Below are 19651 nucleotides of genomic sequence, written 5' to 3' on the forward strand. Positions count from 1 at the left end.
GACCAAACAACATGGCCAATTTTCTATACTATAATGTACTCCTTCCTGATCCTGTCCATCCTGGTCACTCCCAATGAGAACCTCAGCATCCCCATCTCTGCTACCTGTACTTCTACTTCCTGTCTTTTCCTCAGTGGCACTGTCTAGACCAAACAACATGGCCAGTTTTGTATGCTATTATGTACTCCTTCCTGATCCTATCCATCCTGGTCACTCCCAATGAGAACGTCAGCATCCGCATCTCTGCTACCTGCACTTCTACTTCCTGTGTTTTCCTCAGTGGCACTGCCTCTAGACCAAACAACATGGCCAGTTTTGGTTCAGGATCATCAAAAGAGTAGCCATGCCAAAAGGTTGTGTTGCTGCTGGATGTTCACAGCATTCAAGTGTTCTCTTTTTCCAAAAGAGGAAAGTTTAAGACCGGATTAAGCGAGCAAAGAGGACAAGAGGCTGTTCTGTCTTTTGCAGTGATCATTTCACTGATGACTTTTTCGGAAGAACAATTTTGCGGAGAAGCATTTAGCTTCAAAGTACGGTTTAAACGCATTTTGCAAAGGGGTGCTATCCCGCCGGTACACAAAACAAGGAAGAATGACCACTTTGTCCAAGTTATCAAAGAACAGAGTAAGTCATGTCTTGTTTACATTATGTTTCTAAACACAATTCCACTATAGCGACAAGACCGAAAAGCATTATATATGTTATATAAACATCTTGTCATATACCGAATTCATTGTTGGCTTCCAGTAATCAAAACAATAGATAAAATACAGTATTTAAACAAATACCTCTAAAAATGTCTGCTTTGTTTACGTTCCTGCAGGTAAGCTGGGCCCCATGGTTCAAATCCAGCACACTATCACCTCCATGGCGGCCCCTTCTGGACACAGTCTAGGCAGGACGGAGGGCCACGGCCTGCGTTTTTTACTCCGAGAAGAAGACCTGCTCGTCTTGGATGCTTACCAGAAGCTCCTCTATAAACTGGCCACCGTCGTCAAGGAGATGGAGACGCACGGCGGCCATATTCATGAGTGAGTGGCCTATATTAGATAATACACTATCTACATTGTTTTCAAGCATTTTTTTTTATTACATACTGGATGTAAAGTCTGATTTAACATATGCACATGTGTGTTTATTCATCTGTCATGCACCCCAGCTCTGCACTCCATCTACGTCAGTTTTTTGTTTAGCGAAAAATTGCTCGAGGCCTGAGATAAATCCGCCCTAACATTTCATGTACAAATTGCCAAACCAAACAAGAGTGAAATGAAGTTTATTATTCCAGTCAGGTTGAAGGGGCTGCCTGTGTGATGTCTATTTGATTTGATGTAATATTTATTTGGGGATCCAAATTGTTGAGCAAGCCTGCCATTCAGCGGCGTCCTCCATCTGGCGCTTGGCAGCATACATTGGGGTCATTAGCACGAGAAATACTATGAGTGCATCTGCAGTGTGTACGCACAACTGTGCTTCATTCATGTTTCAGGTGTCTTAATTGTTGCAAACGTGTTTCCTGGCTCGCCGTGTGATGAGTTCATTGTTTGGGAGACACACGGAGAGGAAGTAGGAAAACACTGCTCCAAAGGAAATGAAGCCCTGAATATAATTGGCTATTATTTCTTCATTAATGTAATGATAATATACATATGACAGGCATCCTTCTACCAATATATTCACAATATCTCCTCTGTACATGTCCGAACCATCTCCATGGAATGGCCCTCTCATGTACTCGTTCCTGATCCTATCTATCCTGGTCACTCCCAATGAGAACCTTCGGATCTGCATCTCTGCTACCTGTACTTCTACTTCCTGTCTTTCCCTCAGTGGCACTGCCTCTAGACCAAACAACATCGCCAGTTTTGTATACTATGACGTACTTCTTCCTGATCCTGTCCATCCTGGTCACTCCCAATGAGAACCTCAGCATCCGCAACTCTGCTACCTCAAGTTCTACTTCTTGTCTTTTCTTCAGTGGCACTGTCTCTAGACCAAACAACATGGCCAGTTTTGTATACTATGATATACTCCTTCCTGATCCTGTCCATCCTGGTCACTCCCAATGAGAACCTCATCATCCGCATCTCTGCTAAATCTAGTTCTACTTCTTGTCTTTTCCTCAGTGGCACTGTCTCTAGACCAAAGAACATTGCCAGTTTTGTATACTATGATGTACTCCTTCCTGATCCTGTCCATCCTGGTCACTCCCAATGAGAACCTCAGCATCGTCATCTCTGCTACCTCTGGTTCTACTTACTGTTTTTTCCTCAGTGGCAATGTGTCTAGACCAAACAACATGGCTGGTCTCACCCTAGTTTTGTATACTATTATGTACTCCTTCCAGATCCTATCTATCCTGGTCACTCCCAATGAGAACCTCAGCATCCGCATCTCTGCTACCTCTAGTTCTACTTTCTGTCCTTTCTTCAGTGGCACTGTCTCGAGACCAAACAACATGACCAGTTTTGTATACTATTATGTACTCCTTCCTCATCCTATCCATCCTGGTCACTCCCAATGAGAACCTCAGCATCCGCATCTCTGCTACCTCTACTTCTACTTTCTGTCTTTTCCTCAGTGGCACTGTCTCTAGACCAAACAACATGGCCAGTTTTGTATACTATCATGTACTCCTTCCTGATCCTGTCCATCCTGGTCACTCCCAATGAGAACCTCAGCATCCGCATCTCTGCTACCTCTAGTTCTACTTCCTGTCTTTTCCTCAGTGGCACTGTCTCTAGACCAAGTCCGTTTTGTATACTTTGCATACAGTTTTGTAATTGTATGCTAAAATATGAGCCCCTAGCATAAGAAGAAGACGGATATCAGAGAAAGATTTTGGTCAACCCACACTACTACACTAATTCTAGGCCCTCTGAGATTCAAATTGTAGAAACATTTAATGAGAAAACAATGTAACTCGGTGAATGATAGCGAGATGATGCTACGATAAGTCTTGTTGTGCTCCTCTCACCGGGCCAATTAAGTGTCGTCTCATCCCGGCGCCGTAAATAATCCATGTGCGATGTGATGCTGACCTTTTACTCAGCGATGTGTTAACACGAGCATACTCATCAGGACCTTGTCAGTAATGAACTCGGAGGTTGGACGTGATTGTTTTAAACGTGTATCTTGTATTTAACGCAATCACATTCTGCATGCTAATGAACACTCTCTCATTGACAATGAGGTCATAATTAACATTAGTAGCCAAACTCTCACTTCCTTATAAGGCTGAGTGCTTTTGCATTGAGGAGTGGTCCCTAAAAAGCATTTAGGTAGCATAGAGGAGTTGTTTATTTAGCTTATTGTTAGCATTAGAATGAAGTCTTAGTATCCATTTGAGTCCTGTAGCTCCATCTGCTGGATTAAGTCGGCCAACTGTCTCACCTGACCCCAATGCAAGTGGACCGGAACAGCGGAAAGTTCCAATACATGATGTGAATGTTCACGTGCACCACCAGCGCCGCAACGTTTCATTCTGATAGCGAGCTGTCAATCAAAATAAATGGTAACAGGGTGGACAATCTTAAGCCACATTGCATGTCAGATAGTGCAGCCGAGCGTTTATCAGTTTTCAGTCCTGACATGTTAGTACAACTGTGCAAATATCCACACCGGGTCGCTTCCTGTCCCCCCCCCCCCACACACATACACGATAGAACGCAAGCTAGCGGGCTCCGTAACAGCGAAGAGAAACGTGGAGCGTCGCCACGTGTTGACACAGCTGCCTATCCTCCACCGCCCCCATCCCTGCTACACGTTTGAACTTTATTAATATAATGTACAGCCCTCATCATCTGAGGCGCTGTGCGGAAACCAAAGACGTCGGGGGTTTTGTTTGGCCCGCTGTTCGAGCCCACACTCGGCGCACAAGTAGAATTTGTATCTTCTAATACAAGATTCCAGGATTCATTCATTTTCTACTGCTTTTTCCTCACGAGGGTCGCGGGGGTGCTGGAGCCTATCCCAGCTGTCTTCATGCGAGAGGCGGGGTTCACACTGGACTGGTGGCCAGCCAATCACAGGGCACATATAGACAAACAACCATTCACACTCACATTAATACCTATGGACAATTTGGAGTCGCTAATTAACCTAGCATGTTTTTTTGGAATGTGGGATGGAGCCTATTCCAGCCGTCTTCAGGTGAGAGGCGGGGTTCACACTGGAATCGTCGCCAGCTAATCACAGGGCACATATCGACAAACAACCATTCACACTCACATTCATACCTATTGGACAATTTGGAGTCGCTAATTAACCTAGCATGTTTTTTTGGAATGTGGGATGGAGCCTATCCCAGCCGTCTTCTGGTGAGAGGCGGGGTTCATACTGGAACGGTCGCCAGCCAATCACAGGGCACATATAGACAAACAACCATTCACACTCACATTCATACCTATGGACAATTTGGAGTCGCTAATTAACCTAGCATGTTTTTTTGGAATGTGGGAGGAAACCGGAGTACCCTTGCAAACTCCACACAGAGATGGCCGACGGTGCAATTGAACCCGACTCCAGGATTATACTACAAAATGATTCTAAATTAAGAAAACTCGAGTAATCATAAATGCTTTTTCTGTGCTCAGTCTTCTATCGTCCATCACCCACCCTCTGCCGTCTGAGTCCAAGGGCCCGGAGAGTTTCATATCTGCTGAGAGCGACGTCGACAAGGGGGAGCGCAACGGGAAGAAAGTGTGTTTTAACGTGGCGGGGGACGAACAGGAAGACTCGGGACACGACACTATCAGCAACAGGGACTCGTACAGGTACAGTAAATATATATATAGCATATAATAGCACAATGTTGACAAATAATATCAATGTTTCTTCACAGTGACTGTAACAGCAACAGGAACTCCATCGCCTCCTTCACCAGCATCTGTAGCAGCCATTGCAGCTCATACGTTCACAGCGATGACATGGACTCGGGTACAGTACAGTCGGAATCGTAGTAAAAAAAAAAAAAAAATGAATGCACCATGAATCCCTTTTTAGAATACGCTTGGCAGATGTTTGCTATAATAACCCGGTGGAATCTACTACTAATATCAGATGTATGTCTCACACGTGCGCTTCAACATCTGTTTTATTTGTCTTCACGCTAAAAGAGGCATTTACACAAGCCATCCAAGACGCCGTATCTCACACACTTCAGTATGCTACTTATTACCGTGTATTCTCAAGGGAGAATACTCTCCAGATGATACTTGGATGTATTTTCGGTCAAATGACTCAACACACACACACGGTATAAGATCAATAGCTGGCAACATGAGTGAATAGCAACATAATGGTGTCCCGTCCTGCACGGTGGTCATGTGGTTATCGCGCAGACCTCACATCTAGGGTTCAATTCCACCCTCTGCCATCTCACGGTTAATTGGTTCCAGACCCGACCACAGTAAGTGAAATTTTCCGTGAAGTAGGATTTCTTTATAAATGGAATATATTCGTAGTTCGGGTTATTGTTTTGTAAATATGTTTTTTTAACATTAGAGCCATCCAGACATGAAATAACACCCCTATAGTCAACTTTACATACGTACATGACAGGAAGTGACGTCAGTGGTTCAGAGTTGCCTGTGTAACCTGTGTTATTATTATAATATTATCATGCGGCGGCACGGTGGGGCCAGTGGTTAGCGCGCAGACCTCACACCTAGGAGACCGGGTTCGATTCCACCCTCGCTGATCTCTGTGTGGAGTTTGCATGTTCTTTCTCCGGGTTTTACTCCGATTTCCTCCCACATTCGAAAAACATGCTAGGTTAATTAGCGACGCCAAATTAGGTCCATAGGTATGAATGTGAGTGTGAATGGTTGTTTGTCTATATGTGCCCTGTGATTGTATATAACAGTATAGTGTATAAAAATATTGTATATAACAGTCACTAAAGTCATCATACAGCAACTTCACACTCAAATATACAAACTACCAATGTACCAATATGAATATTTAAAAAAAAAAGTTTTCCCATACTGTATTGCATATGAGCAACGCATTCATTGGGGTGCTGCAATGATGTTAGCCCCTCTCTGGGCTCCTCAAATAAAGACACACATCATCAAAAATTTACTTCACTAAAACGGTCTGAAAGTTTAATGAATGTTAAGGAATGTTTTCCTCCCACATTCCAAAAACATGCTAGGTTAATTAGCGACTCCAAATTGTCCATAGGTATGAATGTGAGTGTGAATGGTTGTTTGTCTATATGTGCCCTGTGATTGGCTGGGTGGCGACCAGTCCAGGGTGTACCCCGCCTCTCCGCCGAAGACAGCTGGGATAGGCTCCAGCCTATGTCAGTGATTGTGTGCCGTTTCGGTCATATATAATAAAATGGCCGTGCATGCTATTCTGTTACATCACTCATCAACTGTGATTACCTCTGCAGGGGACGAGATGACCTCCAGTGTGTGGCTTTCCCATGAAAAGCAGAAGAAACTCCACAGCTTCCTGGAGCATCTTTTCAGTCAGGTGATGCCCGGTTGGGGTACATTATGGTTGTCTGTAAACCGTGTTTACAACCTCTTATTAGTGTGATTAAAGTGCAGTTTCGACTCTGCACAACTAATGGCACTCTGTGGGATTCTCTGGATTTGATGCTTATTTTTGGACATCAGCGATTTTATAAAAATAGTTTTAAAAAACTCTTCTCAGGTGGACTCCATCACCAGCATGCTGAAAGGACCGGTGGTCGCTCGGGCCTTCGATCAAACCAAGTGCTTCACGCCGGGGAGAGGCTTACAAGGTCAGGAAACCCGAATTCAGATCCCTCCGTGTTCATGTAGAGCAGGGGTCTCAAACTCAATTTGGGCGCCACTGGAGCTAGGGTCTGGGTGAGACTGGGCCACATCAGGTTTTCCAAAAAAAAAACCCATTTTTTTTTATTTATTTATTAAAAATAAAATGTATTTATTAAAAACAGAAAAATACACCAACTTTTTCAGTGCTTTGGTTCCGATTTTCTACAATAAAAGCTCTGATAAAACATTCCACTGTTCTCAAATATCTTAATTTTTATTTTTCTACACAAAATAAGATGAAAAATAAATAAACAAATCAAGAATAAAGAAAATCAATCAATCAGTAATAAATAAATATAATAATAATAATAATAAAACGGCAACTTTTTCAGTGCTTTGGTTCCGATTTTCTACAATAAAAGCTCTGATAAAACATTCCACTGTTCTCAAATATCTTACTTTTTATTTTTCTGCACAAAATAAGATGAAAAATAAATAAACAAGTCAAGAATAAAGAAAATCAACCAATCAGTAATAAATAAATATAATAATAATAAAACAGGAAATAATAAAAACTTAAGAAACCACATATAGTTGGTGGGTAGACAAATTATTTTTTTCAGATTAAAATGAACAAAGCATTATTAGAGCCCTGTAGACATGACAAAACACGGCTATAGTCACATTTATACTCTTTTTATTTACAACATATTGCGCAACTGCAGGGTCTTGAGACACATGCTAACTCGCAAACTAGAGAGCTAGCGACCTAAACGGTAGCCTCCAAGTTATTTCCTTTAAACTTTAAAAAAGCCAAAAACTTACCACTTCCACACGGATAGGGAGGATAACTATTAACAGTTATTTAACCTTTAACATGAATATTAATGAAACGTAATAATTTTTTTTATGGGTACATGATACCATACAGCATCCATATCAAACATTAAACTTTCATATCAAGGCGGGGGCCTCAAACTAGTGTCCTGCGGGCCACATCTGGCCCGCGGGCCGCGTGTTTGAGACCCCTGATTATAGAGACTCTCCCTTCTGCTTGTCGTCCTTGTGAATATTTGAGGGCTCGCACAAGCGGGAGAAGATGCAGCGCCCCGGCCCGCTAGCACCAAACTGAACATAGACCGCATGCTGACATTGTCCCAGCAGACTTCCTGTTGTGTAATGTGTGGGAAGTAGGTGGATTCCAGCAAGAAAAAAGAATTCCCAGCCATCTTCCCTTTTTCATGCGGGCACTTTGAAATGAGCACTTGAATTCCACCTTATTGTCGTTGCTGCTTCAAGGAAAATGTTACCCTGTAGCAGCATGATTGCTATTTTGAGAATATTTGGACTTCTGTCAAGGACATTGTTATCATTTGCTTGTAAGCAGAATAAGGTAAAATGTACTTCTAGTCCTTCACTGTGCTCATTACCTTCCAGTTCACCCCTTTTAGGCATGCAGTTTCCCTGTATAGGTCTTCTGTACGATACATAAATTGTCTGTTCCAGGGTCAAACTGTGTGACCAAGAGTCTCAAAATGGAGCATCCTTTTAGAGTAGGTGATATTTCAAACAATGGGCCCATTTTGTTTACCAGTCCATATATAAAATATCATATAAATGCAAAAAAAAAAATCTACTTCTTCAGTGAATTCAAATTCCAATCACTCAGCATCAGCACATTTTGACTGTTGAGAAGGAAAAAGTGAGACTGTCTTTTAAAATGATTGTATTTGTTTCTTTTTTGGGTGTTTTTAGCCAAAAACAAAAAAAATAAGGGGTTAAATAAAAAAAAGTAATTGAAAATATTTTTACATTTATTTATAAATTATATTAAATCAATTTAATTTATTTTATAAATAAAGGTAATAAATATTGAACATATTTCATTAAATAAATAAAAAATGTTTTTAAGTTAATAATGTCATTATAAAAATAAAATGATTGTACTCCTGATGGTTCTTTTTTAGGTGTTTTAGCCAAAAACAAAAAATTTGGGGTTAAATTAAAAAAAAAGTAATTGAATAAATTTTTTACATTTAATTATAAATTATATTAAATGAATTAAATTTATTAAATTTATTTATAAATATTCAATAAAATTAATTTAATGTATTTTATAAATAAAGGTAATATTAAACACATTTCATTAAATGAATTTAAAAAAATAGTTAATAATGTCATTACAGAAATAAAATGATTGTACTCCTGATGGTTCTTTTTTTTAGGTGTTTTTAGCCAAAAACAAAAAAAATAGGGGTTAAATAAAAGAAAAAGTAATTGAATAAATTTTTAAAATATTTTTTACATTTATTTATAAATTATATTAAATAAAATTAATGTATTTTATAAATAAAGGTAATAAATATGAAACACATTTAATTAAATAAATAAAAATGTTTTTAAGTTAATAATGTCATTACAGAAATAAAAAATGCCACACAATATATATATATGCATGATGAAAAAAATTCAGAAAATAGCTTCAATGTAATTATTTGTCTTTCACGTTGAAATTTACTGTATATTCAATATTGGCACAAAAACATAATAATCTACTCCTTTAACCTTTTATGTCGTGAATCCGTCTTGAGCTAATTTTGTTTTGCACACTACTTAAAAAATGTCTTTTTATTCCTAAAAGCCATGTGGTTTACAGAGATCCCTCTCATCTCAGCCTGGCTTCAAGTAAACGCACATGTGCTTGAACCGAGAATAGGTTCTTTGCACGTGTGCATGCGTGTGCATGTTCACATATGAAATAATACCCTGTGGGGGGGGGTTGATGCGAGGGCCTTGATCAGGCCTTGATCAGAGCTGATCCATCTCACCGCCGGTAATGTTGATAACAGAAGAAAATGGGATTAACTCCCTAGCATTCTTGCATCTTAATCCTCCATCACAAATCCCTCCTTTCTGTCCAAAGTAAAACTGCAATACAAGCCTTTACTGTACTGTAAAAATCACGTTTTTTTTTTTTGTGCCGCTTTCAGAGTTTCAACAAGAAATGGAGCCCAAAATGAACTACACCAAGAAGCTACGTCTCCATGTCAAGCAGGATCCTTGGAACCTCCCTGGCAGCGTCCAGACCCTCACGCAAACCATCGCCAAATATGTTGAAGGTCAGAGACCATATATACAGTTTTATCAGAACATAATATTTATAATGGAAAAAGCTGCCTATTGCGCTCCTATGCTTATATGTGAAGATAAACATTATGAGTTTATTATACAACTCCTAGTTTTGTTATGAATTGTTTTTATTTGTTTCCCCCCGTAGAGGTGAAGACAAGGCTGCTGTTGGTACTACTGCAGTATACAGGTTTGTCCGTTTTGCAGTAAACTCACCACGCTCACATGTACCTCCAATGTGGTCAGACATCAGTGTCCTAAATGCACTATTAAGTCAACTTTTATGATGTATTAAAAAGTCCTCATAAAGCGTCTAAAGGCATTCGAATCCACATCAATCTTTGTTCTAACAGCGCTATAAAAGTCAGGAACTATGCCGATGAGCTAAGCTATGTTTATTTACATGTACGGCGCAAAATCCATCTCATAGGAAGCAGGAAGCATGGGTTATTAGTGTCGCGGTGTTTGTGCTTGTACTTCTTGATGGGGCAGTATTTCTTTATGAGCTATGCAGAAACTTTTTATGGCATTTTTATTGCTTTTATTTACCTCATGTTCTTTTTTTTTTTTCATTTTCTTTTTCTTTTTTTATGCTCCCTCACTTCTTGCCAGACTCTGAGATCCAGTTGCGTCGAGATATGGTGTTTTGTCAGTCTCTGGTCGCGGCGGTTTGTGCCTTCTCCGAGCACCTTCTGGCTGTTCTTAACCAGGTAAACTGCATAAAAGTGTAGGAATAATCATCATATGTTAGTATTATGAGTTACAGTAATTATCAGTTAATCATAATATCCTAATAAAAAAAAAATATGCCTGTATCTAGAGCTTCAAGCGACATAGTTCCCCCCAATATTGTGATTTACTCCATAAATATTAGTCCTATATTTATTTTATCTACATACTTAGATTCCTCGACCATGAAAACATACCATGGAAGGGTTTGAAAGAATGCTAACAATGCTAATTTGCTGACATTAGCACGCTAACACCGAGCATAATAGCGTATATCATACGTAATAATATAATAATCATGATAATAATAATAATAATGTTTGTTGCTAAAAATGTTAGTATAATCATGTTATCATGCTAACCTGCTAACAACTAGCATGATAGCGTCCAAGTGTCTGCTTAAGTTCGCATTCATGAAAATCGCAAAAAAATGCTACTATGTTCATGTTAGCATGCTAACACCTAGCATAATAGTGTCTACCTATGAAAATGGCAAAAAAATGCTACAATGCTATTAGCAAGCTAACACCTAGCGTTATAGTGCAAAGTGTTTATATATGTATGTGTCTACCCATAAAAAAATGCTAGTATGCTGAGTAGCATGTAGTAGCATGCTAACAACAGTAGCATGCTAACACATAGCATGACAATGCAACGTACCAGTAAGGCTAAATGTCCCAAACAAGTTGTCTGACCTTTTTTTTTTGTGGAATCATTTGTAGAAATTCCGAAAATGTTCCTAACTCACAATGTTAAAGAATTATTTAAAAAATTATTCCTGGATCCAGATAGTGATCCGGATCGCCTCCAAAATGTAATCACTTCTTCCATATCCCATTCACGACAATTCCTGAAAATTTCATTTAAATCCATTCAGAACTTTTCAAGTTATTTTGAAGACAAACAGATAAATGTTGGCAAAAACACAACCTCTTTGCTGTGGAAGTAATAATCATAATAATAATAATAAAGAACAAGAGGAATAAAAGGGGAAAAAATAGAAAAATTATTTGAAATAAAATAATAAATTATTCATAAATTATTCATAAATAAAATATGAACAAGAAAATGGAAAAAAATAGAAAATGTGAAAAGAAAATTAAAGGATAAATGTACACGGGTTGGATAAATAACAATAAAATATCTATAAAAAAAACCCCCAAAAAATAGGGCATAAAAGACCCAAACCTTACAACCAAAAATGGCAACTGTATCATAAAAACATTGCTCATTTTTCATGTGGTCTAGAACTGTATTGCATCATACGACGATAACACTAAAACATTCATTCCTACTTTGGGATATTTGCAGTTCCACTGTGTGGGCAAAGAGACCGACCAGGACCCCCAAGACCTTCAGGAGGCCCAGGAAGCCAGCAGAAGATGGCTGGAGCAAATAGCGAGTGCTGGGCTGCTCTTCCATTTCCAGTCGCTTCTCTCCCCCAATCTGGTGAGCCAAATATGATTAATATGATAACTATGAATATTAAATCTCATAGTTCTATCACTATCTTACACATATAAGACAACATTAGCATCAGCTAACCGCCGCCTGAATAAAAATACACATTCAAAGAAAAAATTCACATATGGTGAAATTGCGAGGGGGGGATGGGGGGGTGAACTGGAGGCAACAATACAGAGCTGACATTCCGTTTTTTCCTGCACATCTGAAAGGCATCACGACTGTCAATCTCACTTCGTATGTACTCTGACTCACGTTCACGCCACATAAATACTCGTGATGCGCACAACCTTCTGGGGACTTCTTGGCGCTTGCTCACCGCACCTCCGACCGTATGGACACACGACATCACATGACGGAAAAACACACACGAAGTAGAATACAGGTGGATACATTACAACAGAGCATAGCAATCCAAGTATTCCAAGCTAATAACGCTGTTGGTTGATTTTTGGCAGGGGCTGCACGGTGGTGGAGTGGTTAGCGTGCAGACCAGAGTTCAATCCCACCCTCGGCTATCTCTGTGTGGAGTTTGCATGTTCTCCCCGTGCATGCGTGGGTTTTCTCCGGGTACTCCGGTTTCCTCCCACATTCCAAAAACATGCTAGGTTAACTTTATTTAAAGTCGGAATATTATGGAAAAAAAAAGCTGTACTATTTACAAACTGAATTTATAACATTAAATAATGAAAAATTAAATATAAAAAAAAGTCTAAATGTATTGGGATTGGCTGCACGGCGACCGAGTGGTTAGCATGCAGGCCTCACAGCTAGGAGACCCGAGTTCAATTCCGACCTCTGAGTTTGCATGTTCTCCCCGTGCATGCGTGGGTTTTCTCCGGGTACTCCGGTTTCCTCCCACATTCCAAAAACATGCTAGGTTAATTAGCGACTCCAAATTGTCCATAGGTATGAATGTGAGTGTGAATGGTTGTTTGTCTATATGTGCTCTGTGATTGGCTGGCGACCAGTCCAGGGTGTATACCCCGCCTCTCGCCCGAAGACGGCTGGGATAGGCTCCCTCCCACATTCCAAAAACATGCTAGGTTAATTAGCGACTCCAAATTGTCCATAGGTATGAATGTGAGTGTGAATGGTTGTTTGTCTATATGTGCCCTGTGATTGGCTGGCCACCAGTCTAGGGTGTATACCCCGCCTCTCTCCCGAAGACAGCTGGGGTAGGCTCCAGCATACATAAGCGGTAGAAAATGAATGAATGAATGAATGAATGATTTTTGGCATACTTTCAGTGATTATTGTTATAAATTCAATATCCATATTCCTGTTTTTATTATTTTAATGCATGTCATAATCCATCAAAGCAATCTTTTTGATTTTGAATGTGTGCAGACCGACGAGCAGGCCATGCTGGAGGACACTCAGGTAGCCCTCTCCGACTTGGAGAAGGTCACCTTCTACTTCCAGCAATTTGAAGGGGAACCATTAGTTGCCAGTACGTACACTTAAATATTTTAGTTTTATTGAGGCTTCTGATTGAAAAATGAACATTTCTTCTCCCCCCCCCCTTCCCTTGAAGACATGCCCATCTCGTACCAGGTGGAGGGCACTCGGCATAATCTGAAGGTCTGCCTTCAGCTGGAGAGCTTCTACTTCTCTCAGCTGCCTCTCAGGCTGAAGAGCGGCGGAGGGGTGAAAATCCACCCGGTGCTCTTCACGCAAGGTATGCAACTGATGCTCTTTCGGGGTTTTTTTTTAAGCTTGAAGTCAACTGTGTACTTTGCCTATCTCCAGCACTGGAGAGCATGGAGGGCTACTACTACAGAGATAATGTCTCCGTGGAGGAGTACCAGGCGCAGATCAACGCCGCCTCGCTGGATAAAGTCAAGCAGTACTACAAGAGGCTGAGGTACGCCTTATATTTGTAGTTCAATTCATTCATTCATTCATTTTCTACCGCTTATCCTCACAATTGTCTATAATTGTACATTATTAGAGCCCTCTAGGCATGAAATAACACCCCTATAGTCACATTTACATTCCTATTACCCATCAAATTAAGAGTAAATATGCTGTAAGAGTAGCCCATGTCAGGGATTATTTTGAGATGCTTGTTTTGGCGATCGAGTCTGGTGCTTGTGTGTCATTACTGATACCTGATGACCAGTAGTCATCATTGTAGTATCATGACAGCGTCCTTAAATGGGTTTTCCCAATGCCTTATATTTGTAGTTCAATTCATCCATTCATTTTCTACCGCTTATCCTCACAATTGTCTACAATTGTACATTATTAGAGCCCTCTCGGCATGAAATAACACCCCTATAGTCACATTTACATTCCTATTACCTATTAAATTAAGAGTAAATAAGCTGTAACAGTAGGGATTATTGTGAGGTGCTTGTTCTGGCGATTGAGTCTGGTGCTTGTGTGTCATTACTGACACCTGATGACCATTGTAGTATCATGACAGCGTCCTTAAATGGGTTTTCCCAATGCCTTATATTTGTAGCTCAATTCATTCATTCATTTTCTACCGCTTATCCTCACAATTGTCTATAACTGTACATTATTAGAGCCCTCTAGGCATGAAATAACACCCCTATAGTCACATTTACATTCCTATTACCCATCAAATTAAGAGTAAATATGCTGTAAGAGTAGCCCATGTCAGGGATTATTTTGAGATGCTTGTTTTGGCGATCGAGTCTGGTGCTTGTGTGTCATTACTGATACCTGATGACCAGTAGTCATCATTGTAGTATCATGACAGCGTCCTTAAATGGGTTTTCCCAATGCCTTATATTTGTAGTTCAATTCATCCATTCATTTTCTACCGCTTATCCTCACAATTGTCTATAATTGTACATTATTAGAGCCCTCTAGGCATGAAATAACACCCCTACAGTCACATTTACATTCTATTACCCATTAAATTAAGAGTAAATAAGCTGTAACAGTAGGGATTATTGTGAGATGCTTCTTCTGGCGATTGAGTCTGGTGCTTGTGTGTCATTACTGACACCTGATGACCATTGTAGTATCATGACAGCGTCCTTAAATGGGTTTTCCCAATGTCTTATATTTGTAGCTCAATTCATTCATTCATTCATTCATTCATTCATTTTCTACCGCTTATCCTCACAATTGTCGATAATTGTACATTATTAGAGCCCTCTAGGCATGAAATAACACCCCTATAGTCACATTTACATTCCTATTACCCATTAAATTAAGAGTAAATAAGCTGTAACAGTAGCCCGTGTCGGGGATTATTGTGAGATGCTTGTTCTGGCGATTGAGTCTGGTGCTTGTGTGTCATTACTGACACCGGATGACCAGTCGTCATCATTGTAGTATCATGACAGCGTCCTTAAATGGGTTTTCCCAATGCCTTCCCATTCATTCATTCATTAATTTTCTACCGCTTATCCTCACAATTGTCGATAATTGTACATTATTAGAGCCCTCTAGGCATGAAATAACACCCCTATAGTCACATTTACATTCCTATTACCCATTAAATTAAGAGTAAATATGCTGTAACAGTAACCATTCACACTGACATTCATAACTATGGACAATTTGGAGTCGGCAATTAGCATGTTAGCAACCTAGCATGTTCGCAACCTAGCATGTTTTTGGAATGTGGGAGGAAACCGGAGTCCCCGGAGAAAAACATGCACACTCTACTCCACACAGAATTGAACTCGGGTCTCCTAGCTGTGAGGCCTGCGTGCTAACCACTTTTACACCGTATCACATATGATTGATGCTAATGATGTATGGCGGCCATAATGTATGCAGTATATCAATGTTTGATATGAGCTTCCTTCATATAGCCTGCCTACTTGTCTCATCTTGTTCACATATTGAAGTTCGATCCCCACTCGGTCGCCATCGAAACACTTCCACACTGAGATTGAAATATAAGAGATTGAACTAATTCGTCGTGCTCCGTGAAATCCATTTGAAGCACGGCTTGATTTTTCCTCCTTTTTATCCGATGCCCCTCAGGGGGGGGAAGGCAGGCAGATGCTGCAGATTTGTGTGATTAATTAATCGCAGCGGTGCAACTTCATATGGGATTTTTCATTTATGTGTGAGCATTATTTATGTCGATGTCACCAAAAAAAAAAAACAGTCAAATACTTAGCCAAACATTAGCGGGATCAGAAACATGGTTGACAATTTTCCTTGCTGTAAAAGTAAACATTCCCAGCTGCTCTTGTTTTTTTTTTTTTTTTCCCTCTCTCTCTTCCCCTCGGTGTGGTAACACGACCACAGAGCGGGCCGTGATGTCACTCCTCCTTCTGACCTCAGGCACGTCGTTATCCTTGGAGTGCGGCCACATGTCGGGTTAAACTCACACTGCGGGCCTGCAGCCCCGAAGCCGCATGACTGGCACAAACGTCCAGCACACGCTACGGTGAACTGAATGAACTGCGGGCTGTTTTCACTCCGTCATTTAACTCTGCGTTACACGTAATGGTGATGAGATTCACGCTTACCAACATGGCCGCTGTTACAGCATGTTTGCGTGCATGCGATTGACTTCAAAGAAACACAGTATTTTTTGCTCTTCAAAAGCTCACGTCGTGATGCATTGTGGCCGACATTCAACTGGAGTCAGTCACGAAAACAGTAAACGATACGTCCGCCATTGGTTGTTTTAAGACGCCGTGAGGCGTTCGTCACTCCGTAAGCCACTTCAAATCCGGCGCAATCAGCTGCTTAATGAAGTTCGCGTAAGTCATCCGCAAACCCTAAACACAAGCACATGCGCTCGTCCCATGGGAGTCACGACAAAAAAACCACAATTTCCATGTTTGCCATGATCAGGAATGTAATGGTAATGGTTTAATTTCATTTGAACATACATCAGATTGCAATTGAATGCATCACATCATCAGTTCACAGTTCCACATGTCCAAAAGGAGTAGGAAGAAGCAAAGCTTATTAAATCCTACCCCTCCATCTGGTACTTTTACAATCAGTAACTGTTACATTTGTTCACTTCCTGCTTTCCTAATAAAATCAAATCAAATCAAATCAATTAAAATCAATTAAAATCAATTAAAATCAATTAAAATCAATTAAAATCAATTAAAATCAATTAAAATCAATTAAAATCAATTAAAAATAAAATAAAATAAAATAAAAATCAATTAAAATAAAATTATTATTTTTTTAATAATTAATTTTTTTATCAAGTACAGAAGTACAAGGTGATATGACCATACAATAACATAATGGGTACCATAGTAACCGTCAATATAGTGATATATATAGCACATCATGACTGGTTCAAGACTCTTCATCCTTGTATTTAGCAAACATCAACTGCTTGTATTGTTTCTTGAATTGGCTAATCGTTGTGCATTGTTCGAGTTCCTTACTCAATCCATCCCATAGTTTGATTCCACATACTGAAATGCTATGGCTTTTTAACGTAGTAGTCCTAGCATATAAGTGTTTCAAATGTACTTCTTCCCTGAGATCATATTTCTCCTCTCTTGTAGAGAAGTATTGGATGACATTTTTTAGCTAATTGGTTATTTTTAGCCTTATGCATTATTTTAGCTGTTTGAAGATTATAAGACGATATCAGCAAGTTTAAGTATTTGTGATTTTAGAAATAAGGAGTTAGTATGTTCTCTGTAGGCGGCATTATGAATTATCCTTACTGGCCTTTTTTGCAGTACATTTAGCGAGTGAAGATTGCTTTTATAGTAAAAGTATATGTAGGCTGAAATGTCATCAAGAATCTTCTAGATTCCAGAAACATATTTTTAAAGGGGAAATGTCGTCCAACAGCCTCATTGACTGCCATTAAACTTTTATTGATTACTATCGGTCTGAATTGAACTTGAAAGACTTGACATTCACTTGAACATTTTATAGGTTTCATCAGTCCGGGGGGGATTTCTTAAGAGTGAGCTGTGAACTCATCATTCCGGGGAATGGTGCAGAGATTTAGTTTCATTAAGACTTAACTACTTGGTGGGGTCAAAACCGGGACGTTAGTTTCTCAGCTTTTGGTTGACGGCTAACGACTGAAAACGACCACATTACCCTTGGTTGAGGTCTGCTGTACTGTACTTGTGAAACATGTGTAGTATACAGTAGAGAGTACTATAGAAATGCATATTTATAGATTACAGCTGGTGTACAGCTTGTATATCAGCATAATGCGTCTGGCAACACACGATCATTATAGTCTAAATAGCTGAATTGTATCCGTGGTGTGAATATTAAATATGATGACATCACTCGTGCTTGTTAGATGCCCCACTTATGCTCAGTCGGATTCTGGAGACTTGTCATCTTGGAGGTGTTTGTGCGACTGCCCTCTAGCCCACTATCTGCTTCACAATGTCACAGTCCATGTTAGAATTCAGGTTTTTCTTCAGTGAACCGGAGCTCCCCAGTTCAGGCATCACTCATGCATGGGGCTATCACGATCATGCTTGACTGTAGGCGAGGCGCAATTATCTAAAAAGTCACTTTGTTGGAAGTCACATTTCCTTTCAGTGAACCTCAGCTCCCCACTGCTGGTAGCACTCATGCAACCCCAGACCATGACAATTAACCACGACTGTAGACAACACAGAATTGTCTTGAAACTTACTTTTGTTGGAAGTCATTTTCCCCTCGCTGACGCACAGCCCCCAAATCATGGTAGCACTCGTGCAGCCCCAGATCACGACGCTTAACCACGACTGAAGACAAGACAGAATTGTCTTGAAACTTACTTTTGTTGGAGTTCATTTTTTTCATTCAATGAACCTCAGCTCCCCAGGGCTGGTAGCACTCATGCAGCCCCAGACCATGTCGCTAAACCACGACTATAGACAACACAGAATTGTCTTGAAACTTTTGTTGGAGTTATTTTTTTTTAATTCAATGAAGCACAGCTTCCCAATTCTGGTAGCACTCATGCAGCCCCAGACCATGGTGCTATACCACTACTGTGCTTGACTGTAGGCAACACATATTTGTTGTGAAACGTACTTTTGTTGAAAGTCATTTTTCCTTTCACTTTTGTTGGAGTTCGTTTTTTTTCATTCAATGAAGCACAGCTTCCCAGTTCTGGTAGCACTCATGCAGCCCCAGATCATGACGCTTAACCACAACTGTAGACAACACAGAATTGTCTTGAAATGTACTTTTGTTGGAGTTAATTTTTTTTCCTCGGTGACCCACAGCTTCCCGGTGATGGTAGCACTCGTGCAGCAACCAGAGAATGACACTATACCACTATCGTCCTTGGCTGTAGGCATCATAGAATTGTCTTGCTCCTCACTACTTTTGTTGGAGGTAATTTTTTTCATTCACTGAAGCACAGCTTCCCAATTCTGGTAGCACTCGTGCAGCCCCAGAACATGACACTTAACCATAACTGTAGACAACACAGAATTGTCTTGAAATGTACTTTTGTTGGAGTTTATTTTTTTCCTCGGTGACCCACAGCTCCCCGGTGATGGTAGCACTCGTGCAGCAACCAGAGAATTGGCTGTAGGCATCATAGAATTGTCTTGCTCCTCCAGAAACCCCTTGAAAGCTTGTCGGTAGGGCTTAGATTTTAATAAGTGTAAATGTCATTCATCAAAACAATG

General features: G+C 40.1%; 1 protein-coding gene across 6 annotated transcripts in view; it reads left to right on the forward strand.

Annotated features, from left to right (window-relative positions):
• The window catches only part of prex2 (phosphatidylinositol-3,4,5-trisphosphate-dependent Rac exchange factor 2), a 110524-nt gene that overhangs the window by 78638 nt on the left and 12235 nt on the right, over window positions 1-19651 (forward strand). For 5 of the 6 annotated variants that reach the window (XM_058059627.1, XM_058059628.1, XM_058059625.1 and 2 more), the window contains 12 exons: window positions 824-1031; window positions 4596-4775; window positions 4844-4938; window positions 6401-6483; window positions 6667-6757; window positions 9743-9871; window positions 10030-10071; window positions 10494-10591; window positions 11922-12059; window positions 13425-13527; window positions 13612-13755; window positions 13827-13941. In XM_058059627.1, coding sequence (XP_057915610.1) covers window positions 824-1031; window positions 4596-4775; window positions 4844-4938; window positions 6401-6483; window positions 6667-6757; window positions 9743-9871; window positions 10030-10071; window positions 10494-10591; window positions 11922-12059; window positions 13425-13527; window positions 13612-13755; window positions 13827-13941 — 1426 coding nt within the window. Of the gene's footprint in view, window positions 1-823; window positions 1032-4595; window positions 4776-4843; window positions 4939-6400; window positions 6484-6666; window positions 6758-9742; window positions 9872-10029; window positions 10072-10493; window positions 10592-11921; window positions 12060-13424; window positions 13528-13611; window positions 13756-13826; window positions 13942-16319; window positions 16505-19651 lie in introns of those variants that run through there. The other variant, XM_058059631.1, reaches the window with a different exon arrangement.

This window comes from Doryrhamphus excisus, chromosome 21 (assembly GCF_030265055.1).
Source record: "Doryrhamphus excisus isolate RoL2022-K1 chromosome 21, RoL_Dexc_1.0, whole genome shotgun sequence".
Classification (NCBI taxonomy): Eukaryota; Metazoa; Chordata; class Actinopteri; order Syngnathiformes; family Syngnathidae; genus Doryrhamphus; species Doryrhamphus excisus.